Below are 15,212 nucleotides of genomic sequence, written 5' to 3'. Positions count from 1 at the left end.
AGATGAAGTTCCTCCATGCTGCTTTTGATCCCATGCGTCATCATCATGCAAATATCTTTGACACATGATTTGAGTGTCAAAGTGGGCTCTTAGAATCCACAGAGGGACAGATCGCTATAGGACGACTGTTTGTAACACTGCAATTGTTATCTTCGTTTTAATTTGTATAATTTTTCGAGCGTTAGAATGTACCTTCACAACTAATGTCACAACGATATATTGAGACACTTTTACAATAATTCACGCAATCAATAAATAAGTTATACAAAAACAATCACAAAAGATAACTTACAATACATCTACTGTACATGTGTCCTGCCATACATTACTTTCCACAGTTTATCACCTCACCTATCAGACATTTTGTTATCTGTTGCTCCCTTTACTGTCTAATAGGAGGCCTTACATTGGTTACATCGTTTTAATATGATTATAAGACATCTTACTGTGTCTACTGTTATACATTGAAGCCAGTATGTTCAGTAAGACATTTTCATTTGCATATTTCACTATGCTTTTAATGTAAGATTCACCACTTTCACAACAGGAAATTTCTTTTAGGTAATGCATTAAAGCCTGAGCAGATCAGATGAATAATAGTCTATTTGATTACAGATGAAACTCATTAAAAGTAATGGAATCACACACAAAAAGTAATAATAACAATAATAATAATATTCACGTTCATTAATTTATTGTCCAGCCAGATATGACAGTTTTACAAAATTTCAACATCAGGTTTGCCTGGTGGCTCAGCAGGTGCACAGAGTCAGACTATATACTCCGCACAAGGACCGAAGTTCGAATCCAACCTACATTTTGTCTCGCATGTCTCTCTATCTGTTTCCTGAATCCTGTCTCTCTACACTCTCTTCTTTTACAAGGTCATTTTAGCTCGATCTTCCAGACCATTGTTGCCGATTTACTCTCATTCATTACCAACATCATCAACCAACGCACTATCACATCCAGGTCATACTACGGTGCCGAATTTGGCAACGTGAGGACAACGTGAGGACAACATGATTCAAGCCCATCGGTTTGCATGTCAAACAGCGCTGGCAGAAGCAGACATCACACCGCTCGGCACGGGCACTCGCTCAGCTAGCACCTTGCTTGGGCGTGCCTCACAGCGATCAAGTCCACTTCTGATGGCACGTGTGCCTTGTTTTTACTGGAGCGTCAGCCTATTATGAGTTGAGAGTGGGAACGGATATGTGCATTCCGCAGTCACGTGACACAGGACTACCAGGAATGTTTTAAAGCGACACAACAAGGGAGCGTGTCATGTTAAATGTCTGACGCGACAATAGATTTTGCCCAACTTGTCACCATATTAGGACCCTAGAATTTGTAGCAACCACACATGCCTAACCTTAGCCTGCGTCCCAGCCTATTATGAGTTGAGAGTGGGAAGGGATATGTGCATTCCGCAGTCACGTGACATAGGACTACCAGGAATGTTTTAAAGCGACACAACAAGGGAGCGTGTCATGTCAAATGTCTGACGCGTAGATTTTGCCCAACTTGTCACCATATTAGGACCCTAGAATTTGTAGCAACCACACATGCCTAACCTCAGGCTGCGTCCCATCTGCCCTCAAGTCAGCCAAGAGTTAATCCGTAGTTAATCCGAAACCAACCCTTGACCCCACCGATGTCAAGAAAACGTCTTTATCATTCCCTTCCAAAACTCTCAAACAAGTTGTTTCTATGCTACTTCAGGATTCAAGCCTGCCCATTCTACTAAAACAGCACTCCTTGCACAGATATTCCATGCTGCCTCCCACTCCTCAATCGTCATCCTGCTTGACCTATCTGCACCATTTGATACAGTCATCAGCTTCTCCTGGACACCCTTTCTGACCTTGGTATCTCAGCAACAGCACTCCAATGTGGTTTGCCTCCTAACGGATTGGCTGGAGTTCTTCTTGGAGAGTTTCCTCATGGCCACCTCCTTTTATCCATTTACATGAGATCATCTCTGCCCGCAAGTTCTCTTATCACAGCTGCACATGTTTTTTTTACACTTCTACCTCTGTCAGAGCAGCACATCTCTACATGCCTGGCTGACATCTCACAGTGTAGGCCTATGTAATATGTCAGATGTTTGACTGGTTTTTGTGTGAGCCTCCATTACTTCCAAAGAATTTCATTAATATTTTTGATATCGGGAAGATAGGAAGAGAGAGAGAGAGAGAGAGGGAAAGAAAGCATATTTCACCCACATAATATTGACCTTGCCAGTGCTTGGTACTGAAACCTGAATACGCTTGCGACACGTTGTCAGTGCAATAGACCCTGGCAATATAAGGCAAGCTGATAACACGTTTTCTGCTTTAATATAAAAGTATCAACATCAAAACCCAATGGTTCCTTTTTAAACAAACCAAAAAGGTTATATGGTAAACTTTTTTATTGTGCTGTACTATCAGATTTAAAGCTTAATTTTGGCTTATCTAAATATACTGTAAAGCGTCGTAGGTGCTCTAAGAACTGCTGTGTAGGGTTTCAAGTATATCATAATAAATACGTTCTTTAAGGTTCTAAAACTAAGCAAAAAGCCTGACCTTAAAATTGCCACAATGCATCTGTACGCAATGAACACATGAATTAATGTGATTGACAAAACCCCCGTCAAACGGAACGTGTCCCTGACTGTTGACCTCCTCCTGACCACCTTCAGACCCAGGCACGGACATTGCCTGCCCAGTCCAAGATCCGTCCACGGTACCAGGCCCGCGTGATCGGCTGAATGAGCAGTAAGAGCTGCAACCGTCGAAGAAGCCCACAGAAGATGGCAGCTGCCACGACCACCAGTGGTGACATCATCACAAACCCCAGGATAATCAGGGCGGAGCAACTGTTATCATCAAGGTAACGGCAGATGGCTGCGGTAGAGTCTAGGACCTGAGAGGAAACAAAGAAAAGGGAATCATAAGATGGACTGAAACCGACTCAGAGACAGCCATTATAATCATGCTGTATGCTAGTAGGCATAAGTTAATGGGTTTTGTCATAGAACTAAAGCAATGTGGATGTTTTAACATTTGCTGCATATGATTATGTTTGCAAACAAATGGGGGGAAACAATTATGTCCACTACAAATAAATGTCTCATAGTGTGTGTATTTGACAGTCTGTATATGTAAATATCAGATATTTTCAACATAATAACTGTCAGTTATTCCATTGTCGTACATTCAAAATGTGTGTCTATAATGTGTGTGCACATGCATGAATGCGTGGGTATATGTGTGTGTTTGCGTCTGTGTGTGTGTGTGTGTGTGTGTGTGTGTGTGTGTGTGTGTGTGTGTGTGCGTGTGCGTGTGTGCGTGCGTGCGTGCGTGCGTGCGTGCGCGTGCGTGCGTGCGTGCGTGCGTGTGTGTGTGTGTGTGTGTGTGTGCGCGTGTGTGCGTGCGTGCGTGCGTGGCTGTGTGCGTGCGTGCGTGGCTGTGTGCGTGCGTGCGTGTGTGCGTGTGCATGTACACAGATAAGAATTTAGTTTAACAGTGGAACTGGGTGGCTAGTGGGGTGTGACAGGCCTCTCACTGAGATAAGAAACCGCTCGGAACTGTCATTAAACCACTGAGCTGTCAATCATCTGTGATGCCTGGCGAAGGAGAGAGAGAGAGAGAGAGAGAGAGAGAGAGAGAGAGAGAGAGAGAGAGAGAGAGAGAGAGAGAGAGAGGATGGATAAAGTGGAACACAGGCAGACAGTGAGACGGACAGGCGAGGGATCAGAGTGCATGTAAGGCTAATGACTGAAAGGGAAGTACATGTAGACCGACACCATGGACATGTGTATGCACTGTTGCACTGTACAGGCATTCATATGCACACACACGTGCGCACATATAGTCCGTGAGCCAGGGGGGTTGGTCAGTATCATCTGAGGGGAATAATGCTCATAGTGATTTTTGTCTAGAGTTAGAAAATATGTGATAGCCTTGCACCAATGGTAGCTTTATGGGTGATATCATGCATTTTATTTTCTAACACTAGGCGAAAAATACATGGGTCAATATATGAAGACATACTATTAACACCCCAAAAAAATATACGAAAGGTTTTTCAATTGGTTCCGGTACCTCTAGGCATGCTTAACACATTCCATGCCAGAGTTTAATCTCATAATGTACTCACCAGTGCCAGCGTTTTATTGTTGTTTTTTTATTTTTTTCATGTCACCACAGACCTCGCTAAATAAGTTAAAAGTGCGCGTTCATTTGGTTCTAAACACACGGCGGATCCGTGAGAAACGGCCAGCGAAAATAGTTTCCAAATCCGTGCCGCCATCTTGAAGATACAGCCGATCAACGGTAAACAGTGATCAGCGAGGAGAAAAACAACAACCGAGAAAATCGAGTTTTAAACAGGATCCCAGACAGGAAGCGGATACGATCGAAAAAACCGGAACCCGAATAATTCTGTTTCCGACCGGAAACCGGAAACGGAAATGGATCAAAAAAAATCGGAAAGTGCACCTGGGGCACTTTCAATGGGAATCGGCGGTTCGCGTAGATCTACGCGACTGGCACGCTGCGGCTTTAAATAGGTTCGCGTAGATCTACGCGATTGGCATTCAATGTGTTAAGAACATACAAAAAAATCTAGGAAATTATATTTCTCGTAAAGCCATCATTTTCAAGATGGCGTCCAATATGGCAGCCAGGAGCTTAAGTGGCTTTATGATACTGTTCAACCTAGAAAGGTGGTTTTGGTGTCTAAAACTAGGGTTAGGGTTCAAGGAATGTGGCTGGATCAGTGAAATTACCATCAGTTACTTATTTATTGCAAGATCAAAGAGTCACATGGTGATGTTCCATTGTACTAAATTATGTTAAAAACAACAACATATTGCAGTTGTGTGAGGGAATCTGTTAACTTATGGTGATTCATATGGGGACCTGGGGGGGGGGGCTTCATAGGTGTAGAATCTATTTCTAATATTTTCACTTGCTGGTCAGTCTTTGGCCTATGTGCTAAAGGTCAGGTCAAGGTCTCTCTCGCACCTTATCGTCCAACCAGGTGTCCAAGCAGGCAGGAGATATGGTCACTGGTTGACATGTACAGTAGGCCCTATTCACCTCACAATTGACATGGAGCCGTTTGTTGACACCTTGCAGGTATGGAATTAGCCAGAACAGCTCTATAATGAAAGTGTGCATCCCGGTGGGATGCATGTTATACAGTCATTCTTCAGCTGCATTGCAAAACTGATGCAAGGTTCAGCACTGGAAGTGGAAATGCTTGTGGTTGCAGCACATGACAGGCAAGTTCAGTGGTCAGTCCTGAGTGTATCAGCAGAACTCTTGAAGTGGTTTCTATCAACTGGGCCAAAGACATTTGAACAGATACAGCAGTGGCCTACCTGGACACTGCGCATCTCCATCCTACTGGCTGACGGTGGGTAGACAACTTCTTCCTACACTTAATGTGCAGGGAGACACATTGACATTAACTTGTCACCTTTTCTCTCATGAAGCACATGATGAAGTACTTCTTCCGTGCTGGCCATGTACAGTGTGCTTGATATCTAACCCAGTGCCTGCAGAAGATGCATGTGCTCCTTGCCATAGACTAAAGGCTAAACTAGACTGTGTCTGTCAGCACCATGATGGATTCTGGATCACTGTCTCTGCTCACCGGTCTGGGGAGCAGACTGCCATAAAGATCATGAAAGATGATGTCATGATGCATGTGAGTGGAGTGGACTGAAGCCTTCCCCAAAATGTGCAGAAACAGTAGAGGGAGAGTTGCACTGGTGTGTCTTGGTCATAAAATATTGGGGTGTATCCTCACACACAGAAAGATCATTGCCCTCATCTCTTCAATCCCATCCTTGGCATGCTGTTGTGAATGTTGTAGATAGTAATGTCCTTTACCCACATGAGATGTCATCATGAAGAGTAAGAACATTAAGCAGAAGCCGTTGAGCATGTTGTACACCTTCAGTGCTGACGATAGATACTGCATTTAGTCATGATCATCTATGTCCCTGATGCAGCTCTGGAAAGGGTGTGATACACATGCTCAGTGATTATTTAAACTAATGTCCTTGTCCTGTTGGTGTATTGGGGTGTATCAGGTGGACCTACAGCGTAAAGTCCAGATGGAGCATTGGGATGGGACAGTCTTATATGTATGGCAAGGGCAAGATCAGAGCACATAACACTTTCCCAGGCTACCCTGATGTGCTGGGTGAGGTGAGGGCCACAAGTCAATGGCCCTTCCTCCAACACCGACCAACCTGTTGCACCACATGTGGGCTCATGTGGAGCTTGGTGGTCTGCCACTTTCCACAACATCACTTGTAAAGTGATGTTGTGGAAAGTGGCAGACCACCAAGCTCCACCTGACAAGTCGTTTGATGTCACAAAATTTGGATGGGAGATCCAGGATATTCCTGTCATCAAGTTGTTTCGATTTGTTGTTCTCCCAGAGGTCAAATTCAACCTTGACCTGACCTTTAACATGATTGACCTGATATTAAAAAAATAACAACAGGAATGGATTCTACACATATGAAAACCCTAAAAAATAGGTATTACACAGAGGTATTCTAAGACAAGCAGATTAAAAGTTACAAATTGCCAGGCGTGTGTTTAGTGGCCATTTTGGATATGTTCTTACACACTTGCACTATATTCTGTTTATTGAATTTCATAATACATTTCCTTAGAATCTATGTATGTAAACATGGTTTTAAATCTTTAGGTCATTTACAAAGGAACCCTTTGTGTTCCATCTTTCATTAAAACCGAAGTACATCTTATGTCACATATAGTCACTATGTTGTCACTGACTGTAATAGAAAAATATTCTAGATATGCTAATTTTACAACAACCTTTCTGAACAATATATAGTCTGAGCTTTATCCCAACCAAGAGAGAGTGTCAATAATAAGAGAGAACCATCAGTTTTAAGTAGAATGCTTCATTCGGATTTTGAAAACTGTGTTTTGGCTTGTGGTTATAAAAGGAGTGATAACACACAGAAAGCTACCACGATGCAAGGCTATCACATTTTTCCTAGCACTACACACACACACACACACACACACACACACACACACACACACACACACACACACACACACACACACACACACACACACACACACACACACACACACACACACACACACACACACACACACACACATACATTGATACACACACAATACAACTGCAAATCCAAATGTAGATTTACTGTACACAAATCATTCTGCAAAGCATTCTTCATCAAAAGGTATTTCAAGAAGAACTTCACCACCCACAAATGTACCCTAGCAACTGCAGTATTTAATACAGACACATGCATGCACTAAACACACCATGAACATGCTTGCACATAATCATGTAGATTAACATACATTTGCACACACTACACACACATACATACACACACACACACACACACACACCAGACCAAGGACCCCTTAGCTGATACAGAGATGAAGCAGGGACCGCCATTATATATTGTATAAAACTCTGTTGTAGATTAAACCTTTTCATAGATTTCATAGATAGCTTTATAGACTTGTTTGACACTGACACACGTTGTCTTTTCTATTAGTATGTTGGATTCATGTTAATGTGTATATATTGAGTCAGTTAACCTTTTAAACCCTCAATATTTAGTCTACTTGACCATTGGCTCTGTACTTGGTCTGCTCTTTTTCCCTCTACACCGTCTCTCTAAAAATAGCTCACTACGGCTGCGAGGCGTTGCGAAGCTTGTAGATCTGCTATTTCCAGCTAATGTTCCCCATCCCACAGGGATTTGGTGGACCCCCAGTAGTAACTCCGAGGACCCCGAGTCCCGGACCCCCTGTTGAAGACCCCTGCTCTACTGTTCATAGTGCAGTATAAGGCAAGTGTCTTTTACCACAGTCATACCCTTATCAGTAACACTTTCTGAAACCCATGTATTTATAATATCTGTGGCTCTCAATATCTGTGACATTTTTATGTCAAGGACCACAAAATGTATGTATTTTGTCGCAGACCCCTTTTAGAAAATATATTATGTGCCACCCCATTCAAGATTAGTGTTGTTAAAATGTAAAACAAATATTCCACATTTTCCAAAAAAAATCTAAAAAATTTGAAAATAGCAGATCTACAAACTCACAACTATAAATAAATATTAAAAGATTAAAATAATTTGCTGGGGACCATCTTGCAACACATATATCTGTGTCCAGCATTTATGAAGCATATTTTGATGCTTGACCTTAGGTCATTATAAAATGCTTTAGGCCTATAATGTGTTAATCATTGTTATAAAGAATTATGAATATTTATGAGTGCTTACAACTATAATTATACAGTGTTATAAGAAGATTATAATGCATTACAAGTATGCTTTTAATGCATTATAGATATGGGGCTTCATATGAAGTTTAAGTTAACTACAACACAAAATCAATACAGAGTGGAGCCCTTGGTGCAACATTTTACTGGAACTGTTCAGGAGCAAGACAGCCAAGGTCTGTTGCAAATAAGCACCAACTTTATGAGTTGAGCTGGAGGCAAGGACATACATCCTGCCCTGTCACAAGGTGAATCTGAAACCTATACTGCACCTTGCCAAGGACAACAGCTGTAGATCTAACAGTCTGACAAGATTACAAGGTGCACTGATGAGTCAGCTCCATCAATTTGCAAAGACCACCAACAGAATATAGATTATGAAGATACCGTTCCTTCCTTTTCCATACTGTATGTATGCCCTAGAGCTGCAGCAGTGTGCTAATATGTTAAATCTCAGTATCAATTTAACTCTGCAATCAGTTTCACACTCTCAAGAGTTAAACTAACACTCTGGGTTTTGCAGTGTTGCTGTAAAGTTTTTGGACAAGCATGCTGTTCAGTGCTCGTAAAATAGTGTAAGCACCAGTGCCGAAAAGGTTTCAGGTAATTTTTTTAATTTTTAGAGTATGACTCATGTTGGCAAGAACATTGTATCCCTGTGGCGACTGGGTGTGTTTATCTGTTTAGCCTCTAATAGAGGTCAAATGTTCCGCGTATCTATGTCATTCTTAACAAGAACAAACCCTGCCATTGTCTAGAAATGTCAGAGGCTTGACGAATGGATGAGGAGGAATATGGGGTGGTGAAAATTGCTTTACGCAAAATTCTTGTTATAAAACTTTCATGTTCAGACGTCTCCTCTGAGGTTCCTGGCAAATGTTTGCAAAGGTTAGTTTTACATCACTTTTTCAGAATGTATCAAATCGGATGTGTGACGTTCCAGCATGTTTGACATTTTGGAATTAATTGAAATGGTTTGCTGCAGGCCTATTAGGATCATACAACAATATCTAAAGGTGAGACATACTTTGCATGTTTACACTTACATGGTAAGTGTTTACAAGTAATCTGATTTCACCCAACAGCCCAGTCCACAGGGATCAATTTATATCCAAGTTTAGAACAAGGCTTTGATGCAGCATGACAGCCCATGGCTGTTTCAACATCGCACACAGTCTCACACACACACAAACACACACACACACACACGCGCGCACACACGCGCGCACGCTCACACACGCACACGCACACACACGCACACGCACGCACACGCACACACACACACACACACACACACACACACACACACAAAACCTCTAACATCTAAACATAAGTCAGCTCTTTCTAAGTATTATATTAAGTCCTTCTATGAATCTGTAAGGCACCAGCTACTATGAACACATGGGTAATAATTCATTGTAAAAGATAGTAGCTGCATTATTTGTCTTGTTCTACACCTAAAACGCCATTAAATGTCATTAATTAATCTCCCCATGATTACATTCTCGGGATTCTACACAATAAAATCCTCAGTGTTCATTTAACTATGAGCGTAAACAAGTGCTGTTCCCAAAGGTTTAATTTTTCCACTCTCAGAGTTAAAGTAACACTGAGAATTTTTACTTTGTAGACTGGCACTGTCCAAGCTGGCAACATGTAAGCACTATTGGTTACATGCCACGCTTGATTTGGTGAATAGGTCTGCATCTCTGCAAACTATGTAACCATGGTGTGATCCCTCCATAATACCTTAATATGGTATGCCTTGACTCAGATAAATCCTTGACTCAGATAAATCCTTGACTCAGATAAATCCTTGATTCAGATCAATCCCACACAGCTACATCTTCCACGACTACAAATGTGCTTGTTGTTCAAGCTTTCAACTATCGCTGTTCTCTTAAAGGGATACTTCACTTTCACATAAAATAAACATTAAAAATATATATAAAAAAAATGAAAGAAGTTATGGCAAAATAAAGGCCCCCTCACACATTAGTAGGACACTCTAATGCGTGAGGGGGCCATGAATTTTCCATTACTTTTTTCATTTATTTTTAATATATTTTTTAAATGTTTCCCCGACCCGAAAGTGAAGTATCCCTTTAACACTAGACCAGGGGTAGGCAACCTTAGGCAATGGTGCCAACATTGGCACAGTGGAGGGTAATCACTGGCACACTGACATAAGTGTGTGAGAGAGCATTACATTAAATTAAGACCTCTCATATCTGTATGCAAATGACATCCTGCACATAATTCTACATTCATTCAAACTCATAATTCTGACTGGGGAGAGAGTCTGGGAGATAGGTGAGTTATTTCTCTGAGTCTAATGATCATTACAATGTCCTGATGTGAAAGAAATGATTTCAAAGCAGAAGAAAAACATTTATAAAGTTTTAAGGGTTTCTTAAAATCCGTAGGAAATATTTTATTTTGACGTGGTGTCATAATTAAACTTAACGTTATTATGGCACACTGACTATTAAGAAAATAAATAATGGCACTTCATGTCAAAAAGGTTGCTGAGCCCTGCACTAGACAATAATCCTCATATAGCATACAGTTAGTATAACCTCCAGACAAATGTATTGGTCAGTCAACAACCTGTCATTGATACTTCTCATGTTAGTGAATCTGTGCTCATCTCACTATATAATCATCATCACCACATTAATCGTAGTCAAAATCATATTCATAATCTTTATTTATTGCACCTGAACCCGAAGTCCTGAACTAGGACCCGGGCAGAATAAAAAAAACAAAAGAACAAAACAAGAAGACAAACTAAATAAAACAAGCAAACTTAATTCAGCTGTAAAGATGCTGAAGGTTAGAGTGTGTGTCCTGCCAGTACTTTTTTTTCTTACTTACAGCATCTTGTTTTTTTATTGTTATTTTTATTTCATAACAATCCAGTATCCTCTATTATTATCTTGCTGTATATTATATTTCTGTTATTAGCACAGTTGTGCAGCATACATTAACATTTCACTTCTTGTACCTGCATGTATGAGTGAGTGACAAATAAACCCTCTTAAGTAGTTTGCACTATACTTAGAGCTGGGAATTCTCTGGATCAGAGCCTGGAACACTCTGCGTTGCACATCTCTTAATCTTATGTTGTATTTATAATGTCATTATGTATTTTCATGTTTTTAAATTGTAGGTATCCTCTGTGGACCCCAGGAAGATTGTAGTTGTCGCCCCGGCGTCAGCTAATGGGGATCCATTTAATAAACAATAAACAATTGTTGACCTTTTCTAACAGGTCACGCTTGCATCCACGAAATCGAACAGAAGCAACAGCTCCGTAAGGGCAGAAATCATATTACTGCTATAGGTCATTCCTCATGAGGATCGGCCTCATCAGTTATATCTTCATACAAGTCATCATGAATTCTCTTCATCATCTTTGTAAGCAAAGAACGAACACATGCAAAGTGATTTACACAAAAAAGGAATGAAATGAATGAAAAGATAGAAGTAAAGAAACGAATTACGCAAATTAAAACAACTATGGTATGCAAATAAACGATAAGAGAACATGTCTAAAAACCCATTAGTGGCCCTTAGGGGGATGTAGCCTATACTGCTCCATACACACAACCAAACCAAAGTGGTTTTGCATTGACTGTAGTGTAAACACTCTCTCCCATTAAAACCGGGAAAGCGTCAGTGTCATTTTAGATTGTAGGGTTGGCTATTCAAATATAGCAGATATACAAGCTCACTGTGCGTCACTTCGTGCCGCGCTGTGAGCTTGTACATCTGCTATTTTTGAATTTTTTTGAAAAAATCTTGAAAGTGTGAGAACTACTGATTTAGAAGGCATTTGCAGAATCGGCCTCAGGTCTTAATGAATCAGGATTTTAGTAAATGGTAAAGACAAAAAAAACAAGCATGAAGAGTAGACTGACACCAACAACAAAGCCTCTGTGGGCCGGTACACTAAAACTCACCCTTGAGTGGCAGAGAAAGCCAGCATAGAGCAGCAGTGAAGCGGGCAGCAGCACGAGGCAGAACACCACGGCCAGCAGTAGAACGCTCACCAGCACAACACACAGGTTCCACACTACCAGGGCCGCCCCGCAGGCTATGCAGCCACACCTGCCCCTGCGGCTGCCCCACGTGGCACTGCCCTGGCTGTGGGCCACCGGAGGCGGGGGCAGCATCTTCATGCCCTCGCTGCCCCAGAACTCGTCCTCCTTCTCCTCCTCGCCCGAACCCCCATCATCCAGGTCCACGTCCATGCCACACATCTAGGAGAGTTGGACGAAAAGCAATGGAGGAGAAGTTCATTCATATAAGTTAAAGGAGTTAAAGGGATAGTTCACCCCAAAAAGTTTTTGTTTCTATCGATTAGTCATCCCATGGAGACTTGAATTCATGGATATGTTTTAGTTTTTTGTCGCATTCCTAAGCCAATAATTGATGACCAGCGGACCGGTAGGCAGCGGTTCCGGTAGGAGACACAAAGGAGACTCTTTGTGTCTCCTACGGGAACCGCTGCCGCTCATCAAATTATTGGCTTAGGAATAAGACAAAAAACAAAAACATATCCATGAATTCAAGTCTCCATACATTCATTTTTGGGGTGAACTATCCCTTTAATATTTTGTAGCTATATGCCTGGCTATATAGTGCCACTTAAGTAGACTATCATGAAGCCTAACCCTAACCCTAACCCTTTATAAACGTAGTAGAATGTTTAATTGAATAATAAATAAGTCATTCATAAGTAAGTAAGTAATTATTAATAGGTCTTTGTAAGAGAGAGAGCAGGGGGATTGAGAGAGCTGAGAGAAAGTGACTGTCCCCTCATGCATCTCATAATCTTATGTAGAAGCACCGACCAATAGCCTATCTCTTAATTATGTAAAATAGGTTGGATGGCTCCCTGATCCTGTCCTCCTCTCTCTCTACCTCTCAGCCGGTCGATCACATCGATTAAAGCTCTGCCACTCAGACGACCATGCTTGATTGATCCGTCTGCCATTGTAAATTCAATCAGTCAACCTTTACCGACCCACTGTCAGATCCAACGAGACAGCTGTAGGCTATACAGTACATCATGGGTAGGATGCTACACTCTCATCAGTGTTTACATGCAGCTATAAACTCGGATTTAAATAGTATTATTATGGTTTAATTAGCCCACTTTGCTTCGTTGCTTATTAGACAAGCTAGCTCTCTTTTACCTTTGTCTATAGAAAATAGCATGATTTCCCCCCCCCCCCACAGTTTTCAGCAATTATGTTCCTGAAACTGTGGTTAAAACAAGGGAAAAAAGAAAGAGAAAAAACTAACAAAAAAACACTGCCAACATTGTGCATATAAATAGACTAATTCAACCAACAAGACATTTGAGCTGCTTACCTCAGTAACGGTTTTTCTTTATCTCTCGAATGGACTGTGTTGACCCGAGACTCTTACTGCCGATGGACCTTAAACTCCAGATGTTTCCAAATGTCTGCTGTTTTCTCCCAGGATGAATAGAAGAGAGGAGCTCCTTGTCCTGTCCTGCTGGCTGGGAGTGATGCTGATGTGACAGTCAGGGAGTCCAGCGCTGACCAGCGCACACCACAGGCTGCTGCTCCACCACACGCATCACATGCACTTGGCGAAATTAGAGATAATAGCCTATTAATAACGCAATTACAGATTTACCTGATGTATGATTTAGCCTAAATGACTTAATTTGTTGCTGTGTATAGCCTAAGTATGTTTTTATGTAACTGCAATCGAACCACCTGTTTAAATAGCCTATAACATTCAAAGGAGCATATGGAGTCAATACTAGCACACTATAAATGAACAAATCCTATTATTGGCGCACACCACGGCCACGCACATAACTTTGTGATGTCATATGCCATATGGTGAGTAATATTGACTAGTCGTCTATGAGAGTGGCTGCTTTTTGAGTTTGTCCAAACATCAAATTGCGTGCTCGTCCCACACACACTGTCACCCATGCACGCGTACGCGCGCTAGGACTGTCGGCAGGCTATATAATGGTAGCCTACTTTGCCGAATGGGTTCACTTAATAGTGTAGGCTACTCAGTTTGTGTGTCACCTAACTCACCTTGTGTGTGTGTGTGTGTGTGTGTGTGTGTGTGTGTGTGTGTGTGTGTGTGTGTGTGTGTGTGTGTGTGTGTGTGTGTGTGTGTGTGTGTGTGTGTGTGTGTGTGTGTGCGTGTGTGTGTGTGTGTGTGTGTGTGTGTGTGTGTGTGTGTGTGTGTGTGTGTGTGTGTGTGTGTGTGTGTGTGTGTGTGTGTGTGTGCTCTCGCGCTAATAATAATAATAATAAACAAAACAACATGGAAAGAACAAATCTATGATCATGTCCAATGAGTAGCCTAGATCCTTTGGCAGCTCATCTCTCCCTCACACCCTTCTCCCCATTGGCAGCTCTGTTCTTGTGTGATAAGGGCTTGATCGATTTGTTTTGCTGCAGAAGCAGGCAGGTGGTCAGTCTTTCACAGTTCACAGTTTCACAAGAACATAGATAACAGAGAAAACACCAAATAGTGGTCAATAAAATGGAGTAGACAGAGTAGAATGATGTATATGATCATGAAGGACAGAAGGTACGACAGTGGTACACTGTAAATGAAAGGCTGAACAGATTGTGAGAGAAAATAGGGGAAAATAACCTCCCATCACCAGACTTTCCACCTCAGCTGAGCAGTGATAAGTTCATGAAACCTTGTCGTAAAGTCACACTGACATCTGCTGGACTATCACTGGACATGCAAATGCATGTGGCGTGTTGGTTCTGATAAGTTACAGCACACACATGCTTGCTCTCTCTCTCTCTCTCTCTCTCTCTCTCTCTCTCTCTCTCTCTCTCTCTCTCTCTCTCTCTCTCCCTCTCTCTTAC

At 41.7% G+C, this 15,212-nt stretch overlaps 1 protein-coding gene across 1 annotated transcript; it reads right to left on the bottom strand.

Annotated features, from left to right (window-relative positions):
- Nucleotides 1-2,359: 2,359 nt before the first annotated feature.
- tmem88bl (transmembrane protein 88b-like) lies at nt 2,360-13,843 on the bottom strand. Its single transcript, XM_080424824.1, has 3 exons — nt 13,705-13,843; nt 12,288-12,587; nt 2,360-2,910 (listed from the first exon to the last, which is right to left on the bottom strand). Exons 2-3 carry the CDS (start codon nt 12,585-12,587, stop codon nt 2,683-2,685), a joined length of 528 nt encoding a protein of 175 aa, XP_080280950.1. The 5' UTR covers nt 13,705-13,843; the 3' UTR covers nt 2,360-2,682.
- Nucleotides 13,844-15,212: the final 1,369 nt, after the last annotated feature.

The sequence above is a fragment of the Gymnoscopelus braueri genome (genome assembly GCF_963280865.1).
Source record: "Gymnoscopelus braueri genome assembly, chromosome: 3".
Classification (NCBI taxonomy): domain Eukaryota; kingdom Metazoa; phylum Chordata; class Actinopteri; order Myctophiformes; family Myctophidae; genus Gymnoscopelus; species Gymnoscopelus braueri.
Note: the sequence above shows the minus strand (reverse complement) of the source record. Positions and strands in the feature narration are given on the sequence as shown.